Source organism: Myotis davidii, unplaced genomic scaffold, assembly GCF_000327345.1.
Source record: "Myotis davidii unplaced genomic scaffold, ASM32734v1 scaffold147, whole genome shotgun sequence".
Classification (NCBI taxonomy): domain Eukaryota; kingdom Metazoa; phylum Chordata; class Mammalia; order Chiroptera; family Vespertilionidae; genus Myotis; species Myotis davidii.
Window position 1 is genome coordinate 8,501,281 of NW_006383010.1, and position 9,764 is coordinate 8,511,044.

General features: G+C 38.3%; 1 protein-coding gene across 1 annotated transcript in view; it reads right to left on the bottom strand.

Annotated features, from left to right (window-relative positions):
• The window catches only part of TMEM244 (transmembrane protein 244), a 21,033-nt gene extending 19,451 nt beyond the window's left edge, over positions 1–1,582 (bottom strand). Inside the window, 1 exon segment of the mRNA XM_015557846.1 lies at positions 1,420–1,582. Within this exon segment, the coding sequence (XP_015413332.1) occupies positions 1,420–1,567 (148 nt within the window). The 5' untranslated portion in view covers positions 1,568–1,582.
• Positions 1,583–9,764: the final 8,182 nt, after the last annotated feature.

The following is a 9,764-nucleotide window of genomic DNA, read 5'->3' on the forward strand; positions in this document are numbered from 1 at the left end:
TCATTTAAAATGTAGGGATAGGGGGGATTTAATTAGCCCAATGCCTGGCACATTGTATGCACTCAATAAATATTTGTTGGGTCTTGGAACTCTCAAGAAAAAGGTCACTTTTGCTATTACTACTAATTTATGAGCATATCAGTGATTCCTGTGCTGATCATATTGACACTGAACAGGACTTCAGAAAAGTTAACTCATAACTTACAGGGATGTAGCAAGAGAATTCAGATTTCCAACAACTCACCTATTTTGAACATACTCACTATTGATCTAATGTTCTAAGGTTGTGATTTCACATATAAAACTCTGGGATTCTAAAGATGTGAAAAACTGCAGCAATTACCTGGACATTTCCACCAGAAGGAGCGCACGTGAGTGTGTGTGTGTGTGTGTGTGTGTGTGTGCGCGCGCGCGCGCGTGTGTGTGTGTATAAGAAAGACTTAATATAGAGTCCCCAGTCCCCATTCTTTGTGTAAGCTACTTAAGGGAAAGGATATTATCTTTTAATTATTATCTCTCCAGCAATTATTATCATTGCTAGGTCAATCTCAGAACTATACATAAATTATGAACAGTTTAAAATCCTGTTAAAATAAGTTAAAAAATACTCTCCCTCAAATGTTTTTACTGATTTATAAAATTTTCCTTAGTTGTTGCTGTACTTAACATTTCTTACCATTTGTGATGATGACAGTGAACAGAAAAAAATGAATACACATAGCGCTGATATTTTACTAAAATTAATACAGCACTAATTTGAAGTCCTAATTTAATTTTTAAGTAAAAATCTGACGAGTGTCATTCCCTGAAGGCCAGATCTTTGGAAGCCCAAAACCTGTGTGAATTTACCCAGCTGCTTCCAGGCCTTGCGTATTTCCTTGTTTTTCCTCGTTTTAGGTGCTTTGATTTTTTTTTTTAAGAAAGATTATTTTTACACTGAAATAAAACACAACTATTAACCACTAGCCTCAAGGAAAAAGGAAACTAACATACCTACAGCTTAAAATGTTTCAATACTTTGCCTCTAAAATCTTATGCATCCTTTAGAAGTTGGGAAAATAAAACCACATCCTGCCAAAAAAAAAGATTGAAGACAAACTGTCATGATTTCAGAGAAGAAGAGCAGAAGTGCAGGTGTTAATACTAGAAAGTGGGCCCGTAAGTAACATGGTACCTTCAAAACAGCCACTATTTCATAACAACATCTTCTGGCTTTTCTCCTTGAAATGATTTAGAATCCTTTCTTGGGCATGGGTGCCTCTACATTGCCACCATTACCATATGAGCAAGGGTGTTGCAAAATGTTTTCTGCAGGGTACCCAGCCAAAAGTGAAACAAGTTACTGCGGAAAGAAAGGCCATTTATAGAACATAATTTGCTTACACCAGTGCCAGGCAATAACAGAAAGAGAATGCAGAGAAGTTCTCTTTCTTTACCTTTTCTTTCTTGGAGCGACTCTGACCTGGAGAGCCATGTCACGTCCTATGTCAACGAGGTGGTGAGAGCCACGCTTCTTATGTGGACGACATCTGGAAGAAGAGGCAGTTGTCACCTCGAGCTTTTCCATGGCTCTTGAAGGCTAAGCGTGTGAGTCAATAGTGCAGGATGATTGGATTATACACAATGAGACAGAAGCCATCTGTGAGCCACGAGTGAGCTGCTGAGTGCCAAAATGAACATCCTTATTAGACAAGTGAGCTCTCAGGCCATTTGTAGTTTGGTCAAATTTGAAAGACGCGTTGATTGTTTTTAGACAGTGCTGCGAATAGGCAGGGACTTGGAATTCTCCCGGGCTGCATGAGTAATTACTGTGTCATACTTAAATCAGAAACACGGGTTTTCAGTTAGGAGGGTTGGAGATTGTCTTCAAAGGACAGTGCTGCCATTCATGGCGTAGCATGCTCTGTCTTCTGTGTTTCATTCCCAAGGACTGCAGACGTCTGGAAAAAGTAATCATTAAACCCTTTTACATCATGGCAAAGGGATATGAAAATTCTGACATTATGTTGGAAAACAGAAAGATTCCCATGCTCTGAAACGATAGCCTCTATACAGTCCGTGCAATGTTTCTAAGAACTGCCTGCATGCAGTCCCGGAGCTCTGAGTCTCTGTGCCCAAGGCTTCAATCCAGATCCAATCTGTCATTGACCACATTTCATCCCTTCATCTTTACTGGCACCTCTTGTAGATGGGAATTGACCTGGATTCTGTGGTCCTTTTCCCACTACAGCATCTTAACTTCTACACAAAGCACGTCCTGCAAATCATATCCCATACATAAAATCATGGTTTTGTTAAAGGTAAAAAACAAAACGTTTTCAGTAAGCCCAGGGCTTAATATTTTTCTTCTGGAAATGTTTTTACCTTTGAGTTTCATAATGCATATTAATAACACTGTCAGTGCTCTTTTATTGATATGCTTTAGACCAGTCCTTTAATCTGTGGCTGCCCTGAGTCTCTGCCTACATGGTGAGTTCCTTTAGAGAAGGGGTCTTTCCTCTGCCTGCTAATAACTTTGTAACAGCTCCCAGTGTCTGCTTCCGATTTTGGCCCGGGTGCACCCTCAGCAAATGTGGATGGACTGTGCAAATCCTGTGCCTCACCCTGTTGGTAACAGCCATGGGCCAGCCTTTTTCCCTAAAGAGGTCAAGGGAGTGAGACCTCCCTGGGAGTGAGGCCTAATCCAGTGCTCATAACAGAACCCGTGCTTCACTTGCTCTACTCTCAACATATTCAGTGTGTTGTGTACAGCTTGGATCCCTTTGGAATCCTCCGGTTCAACAGGAACCACCCAAGATTTATCCTCTCAGGAAGTTGGCACAATACATGGGGAGACAACACTAATTGCACTGCCACCACTCCACTGGATAAAATATTGAAAAGAACGAATTTCCTGTTTTGTTTGTTCATTTATATTGTTCTTTAGATTCCACATATAAGTGAGATCATATGGTATTTGTCTTTCTCTGGCTGACTTATTTCACTCAACATACTACACTCTAGGTCCATCCATGCTGTAGCGAATGGTAAGAAAAATCTAGTTTTATATAAGCACACTAGAAAAACTAAATGGCCAGTAAAGTATATTAGGTGGAGATTGTGTGTATGTGAGTGTGGTTACAACAATAACCATCTTTTATTTCAATGAGTATTATGATCTAGTTTGAAAATAAGTCATGGTAGAGAGACAAACCATACATATTCAATAGATCTACTTCTGTTTCCCAAGTTTGCCATTAGATTGATAAAATATGTACATGTGTACATAATATATATATATATATATATATGTGTGTGTGTGTGTGTGTGAAAATATATATATATATATCTGTAAGTACATTTAATTCTTTTTATTCAGCACACTTTTATGGAAGTTAAGGAATAAATAAAATATGAAAAATTCTTTCCATCCTTGGATTCTGAATTGTGCTCCTTTACATTTAGTCATGTTTTACAGTATTTTCAGGTCCTTTGTATAATTTGTATCCAGAGTTCTTTTTGATAAAACCTAACTTATCTACTTGGTAGAGTCACGCAGAAACTTCAAGGTTTTTAAGAGCTATTTTCAAGACAATAGTACATAAGTTAGACCTTCCTGATAAAATTAGAAGAGAAAATGAATTCAAGTCCTCAATCAGGAAACCTAAATCTTTGGGGCTGGATAGGTTTCCACATTCAGAAAATTTTAAATTTTAGACTGGTAACAGGATTCATATAATATATTATATCACATATTCAAGAGGTCTGGAACTTTATTCTGTATTCAAACACATTGTTTGAGTGGGAAAATATATGAATTTTCACTTTAAGTGGCACAAATAATAAGTGTAAATAATTTTATGTCAATTCAGGTAAGGTTCTGCCACCAAACTAGGTCAGATCAAGTAATATTCTACCATCAGAATAGTGATAAAAATAGTTTTAAAGCTTTTTAGGTTTTGGCTTCATAGATAATTGTGGCCAAGTACAATTTTAATCATAAGAATCAAAGATTGGTGTTGATGACAGAACTGCAGATACAATTTTAGCCCCAAGACTTCTAATCACTCTGCCTGGCTCCATGCCAGCAAGCTGGGCTTCTTACCCATTTAGAGTTTGAGAAGAGGTCAAGATCGTTTCAGCCCCAAGACCTCTATAAATATAATTTTAAATGATACGATGATGACGATGATGGTGATGATGATGCTGTTTTAACAAAATCAGTTATTCATAAGAAGTAATAGAGCGAAATTCCTTTGCCCCCCCAGTGTCAGGGTTAAATAAAACCAGTTCCCATAATGCTTTCTGCTCCTTCTATCATTGCCTGCTTTGCCTTGGAAGCCTGGCACTGTATATTTTTAGATTTGCTGATTCTCTTTAACCCATTTCTCCCATGCATGGCCTTCTACCACATTTGTTGTTCTCTGCCTTTTTGAGATTAAAATATAGTACTCTATAGGATATCACTAAATCATAAAAAATATTAAGAACAAACAGGCTTTATTTTATTTCAGGGAGCTATGGAAATACCAACCAAAGTTGAGGTAATTTCTTGTTTGTCTATGCCCTTAATGGAATTTCCTGTAGGTTTGGGCCCACATTAAAAAGAGGATATATGTATACTTGTATAATTACATACCTATTTCATGGTTTCAGATTTATTGAATAATAAATTATGTTTTGAAAGATAAAGTCACAGTAAGGGCCAATACCTCTAAATAGTAATAGCACAGAATAAAAGAACGATTGGTATGGGCTAGTGTTTATGAATAGCCAAACTCTTATTAGAGAGCAATTTCATTACTTTCTCTCATAAACCCAAACCAGGGTTACTAATAACTGCAAATATGAACACAAATTTCAGTCTCTCACTTTACGTACTTTTAAGTCAGTTGACCACAGTTCTATGCCTTGAAATGGGCCATACAGAGTGGAAGAACATTATGAGGTTATAAAAAAAAAAAAAGCTGGAGAGTACATACATTTTGTCAACTTACAATAATGCCTGGGAAAGAAACCGGCAAGTGAGGGCAAATTCGGTATTGTGGTCACAGAGTAAAAACAAAGAGTGAATGACAAATTTAGAGTCCTAATTTGAAGAATGGGAATTGGATTTTCAATAGGAAGAGAATATAGGGTGGAGGGAAGGGGAAGGGGAGGGCATTCTAAATAAGAGAAACATAAAGCACAAAGGAAGTGAGACCAAGCCAATGGGATCTGCGTTGCTAGAAACATGAAACTAAGGCAGTGAAGGAATATTGATTTGTGGAGGCCTCAAAGGACAAACAAGAGAATTGTATTTTGGTTCAAAATAAACAGCACTGGTCTTGAGCAGCACACGACAGCTAAAGTCAGCATATAAAAAATTATTCTAATAGCAGTATAGAATAAAAGACTACAGAGAGGACATTGCTTGGTCTATTGGAAAGGTCTTGTGATTTGATGTTTAGCGACTTAGAATAAGTGAGAAGAATTAAGATTTTTTAAAACACTGCGGTTTGAGCTCTAGCTGGGTAGCAGAGTTGGTTAGAGCATCCAAGCATCATCCAGACACACCAGTTGATTCCTGGACAGGACACATATAAGAATTAACCAATGGATGCATAAATAAATGCTATCCCATTTATTTATGCATGCATTCTCTTTCTCTCTCTCTCTCTTTCTCTCTCTTCTTTCTCTCTCTCATTCGCTCTCCCTTTCTCTCTCTCTCTTTGAAATCAATATTTGTTTTTAAAAAGGTCCCAATTGAGGTCAGCAGCATAAGTTTAAAAAATAAATTAAAACATCACGACTACAAAATGGGCAGTCTTTATGATGGGGGCTGAAAAAGAAAAAAAAGAAAGAAGAGTAAAACTAACTTTAAGATTTTCACAACAATAAAGTAAGGCAATTATGATGCCATTGATAAGAATGGTGAGGTTAAGAAAATAGGGGATACTCTTAGAATGGCTCTTATGTATAAGATGAAAAATAACAAATGTTGGAGAGGTTGTTGAGAAAAAGGAACCCTCATTCACTACTGGTGGGAATGTAAACTGATGCAGTCATGATGAAAAAACAATGTAGAAGTTCCTCAAAAAATTAAAAATACAGTTACCTTATGACCCAGCAATCCCTCTTCTGGGTATCTACCTGAAAAAAAAAGTGTGAAAATTCATATAGATATCTGTTCATTGCAGCTTTATTTATGGTAGCCAAGACATGGAAACAACTTAAATGTCCTTTAGCAGATGATTGAATAAAGAAAATGCAGTACATATATATAGTGGCATCCTACTCAACCACAAGAATGGATGAAATCCTGCCATTTGGGACAACATGATAGATCTTGAGAGTATTATGCTCAACTAAAGAAGTCAGACAGAAAATGACAAGAGCCATATGACTTCACTCATAAGTGGGATATAAAACAGAAAGCAAAAAAGAACAAACTCATTGACACAGATAACAATATGGTGGTTACCAGAGGGGAAGGGGTTAGGGGAGAGAATGAAGAGGGTAAAGGGCTCCAATATATGGTGATGGAATGAAATTAGACTATAGGTGGTGAGCACACAATGCATTATGCAGGTGATGCATTATAGAATTGTACACTTGAAACATACCTGGTATTTAATGTTATTAACAGTGTCACCCCACCCAATACATTTAATTAAAAAATAAAATAAAATGGGAAATGAGAAGCAAACAGTTAGACTCAACACATTCATTTTCAGGGCCAGTTAAAACTTCAGCGAGCATCAGAATCGCCTGAAGCGTTGTTAACAGATTTCAGGGACCCACTCACTGAGTTTCTGATTTAATAGGTCTGGGATGGACCCAGTGTTTACATTTCTGAATACCACAATTTCAGAACCACTGATGTAAATTATGTCTTCCGCGGATGAAGGTCTGGGGCCAGCTGCATCAAGTATGGGAATTATCCATACCCAGGTCGTTGTTGAAACTTTGTTGTGGAAATTTCTGATTTACAGCATTTTCCATCATTTTTATATTCTCTATCATCTGTTTCCTTAATTATATTGCTGGCATTAAAGTGAAATAACTGTTCAGTCCCTGGCAGTGGGAATACAAGGGACTGAAAGCTTAAGAAATAGTAACACAGACTCTGAAAATAGACAGTGAACGTACAATGGGAGTGAGAGCATAGCTTTTGAAGGATGCAACAGAGAGAGATATAGGAGCACACTGCAATCAGGCATTGTGGGTAAGAGGGAAAAAGGACCTTTAAGTACTTGACAATCTACTCTAGAAATTTCCTCTCACTCTCCTCGAAGAAGCACAAAGGTAGAATGTTCAAAGGAAAAGTTAATAAGGCTACTTTGTATTTTAATTATTGCCAAGTACCCAGGTGCTCCACTGAAGAGTTTCATGTACATGTAAATTACTTCTGTGCCCTAGCACATTTGCAGAAATCTAAATGAGATGTTCCATTTAAAATTTAAATAACTCCCTTGAGAAAATGCCAACCAGATTGCTTCAAGAGAAGTCAATGCATAAACATGTATTTGTTATTTACTTGTTAATGTGTTCCGCATCTTAAAGTATGTTGGTGCTTTCGCGTGAAACCTAAAGTCCTCTGTAATGTGAGTTGATGACCCTAAAATGATGTGTAAAAAAAAGTAAACAAACAAGACTGTGGTAGATGTGGAATACACCATTTACAGAAAGACTTTTCTGTCCCTTTCAGAGAGAATGGTTACCAAGAGTGATACTCCATTGTTCCCAAAGGGCTCAGACACTGCACAAAATGACAGGTCCAGATCCACAAGTGCAACTTTTTTAACGGATGACTCAGCAGAGGGACGATCATCTGAGACCCAGCGCTCAGGACTAAAGGGTGAACTTGGCTTTCTTTGTTCAGCCGGCTTGGGTGGACTGAGTCAGCCTCAGTTCTGGGAAGGCAGCTGCTGGCAGAAATGTGCAGTCGTTCCACATTCTCTCTATCCTGATTGGAACTTACCTCTTATAGGATCGTTTGAAGTTAGGAAGGGGATGGGAAGAAGTTCAAGTTCAATGTTTAATCCTTGACAATTAACTTCCATGCTCCCATTGGGGAACATTTTGACTAAAAACAGATTATATTTTTAAAAATACCCCTAGGATTTCTTGGACATAAATTTGTGGCTTTTATTTCTTAAAAAAACAACAACAACACACACAAAAAAAACCCAGACACACACACAACAACAGCATGATGAGTTAAGAGTGAATGAATCAGAAACATACGGATTACATTTTCCCTGAGATTCGCATGGATTTGAAAATCATGGAGAAAAGGGCACTTGGCAAGATGCATTTGAGATTTTACCCAACCAAGAACATTTGAAATATAGTCTGCAGTGCTTTGGTGGACACAAATCTGTGCCAAATTCTTTCATTTTTATGAACTGTACTGCAATTAAAAAAAAAAGAAAAAGAAAAACAAGGCATAAAAGTGACTGAATTGTTATTTAATAAAGACACGGAATGCCGCGTGTACAACAGCTAGAAGCTCTGCAGACAAGCGCCAGCTTTCGGGGGGATGGGCTAAGGGTGTGTGAGAGCAAACCGAAATGAAGCAGGAACGGTGGGGCCGTGGACTAACACGCCCAGCGACATGGGAGGAGGACCTGATGCTGACAAGAGAATGTTTGAGTTTATGGCCATTTCCCCCCCTCGCCTCAATGAAATGAAAATCACAACAGTAACGCAAACATTTATTTTAAGAAAAGCAACACAGCGATGCTTCCCCGCATGCACTGCTGACTTTCTGTTTGTTTTGAGGGCACCGCATGCCAATCAGCCCCACCCTGGGGCTGAGACGGTGCTCTGAGGGCCTCGGGTACCTCTGTCAGGTAACGCACAGCCAGATTTAGACAAACTTTGGCACTTTTTCAAGTCAAAACAAGTTTCAAGTTGCTTCATTCACATGTTCAAAGTCATTAACAAAATGATTTAGGAGGAAAATACTCTTTTTAAAAAAACCCAGTTCTGTTGCCTTCAATGTGCTAAATGTGTTTCAGCCACAGAAAAGTTCTTATGTAACATTTTTCCCATGCCTTTTTTCTGGTAGATCCATTACCAACATCTCATTCACAGAAGGAGTCACAGAAGATCCTACTCAAGGACTTGCACTTATGTAATCGCTTAGAAAGTGGCTATATAAGGACAGACATTTTCTAAATATTCCCTGTTGAGTTGAAAGGAGAGGTAAAGAGGAGTAGAATGCTCAGGGAGAGCTTTCATAAAGATGGAGACCAGAACGTATGATCATCTTCGTAGCGTTTTACCAGCGGACCTAAAATTAAGTTTATATCCTGGGCACAGGCAGTGACACCAGCAACCTTGACAGGCTCCAGATTTGGTCTTGACCCTGGGCATGTGGATTCACTTTTTCTTACTTCGCTTGTGGGTTTTAGCTCCCCAGAAGGAAGGCTCCTGTGAGCATACTAACATCTATCAGAAGCACTTCAGTTTCTGACTAATAAGCTAGTCATAAGGGCAAATTTTTTAATTTTTTATTTTCTTTGTTGATTAAGGTATTACATATGTGTCCTTATCCTTCCTTTGCCCCCTGCACCCATGCTCATGCCCTCACCCCCCTGGTGTCTGAGTCCATGGGTTAGGCTTATATGCATACAAGTCCTTTAGTTGATCTCTCCTCCTTACCTCCATCCTCCCCTACCTTCCCTCTGAGGTTTGATAGTCTGATCAATGCTTCTCTGTCTCTGGATCTGTTTCTGTCCATCAGTTTATGTTGTTCATTATATTCCATAAATGAGTGCGATCATGTGATATTCTCC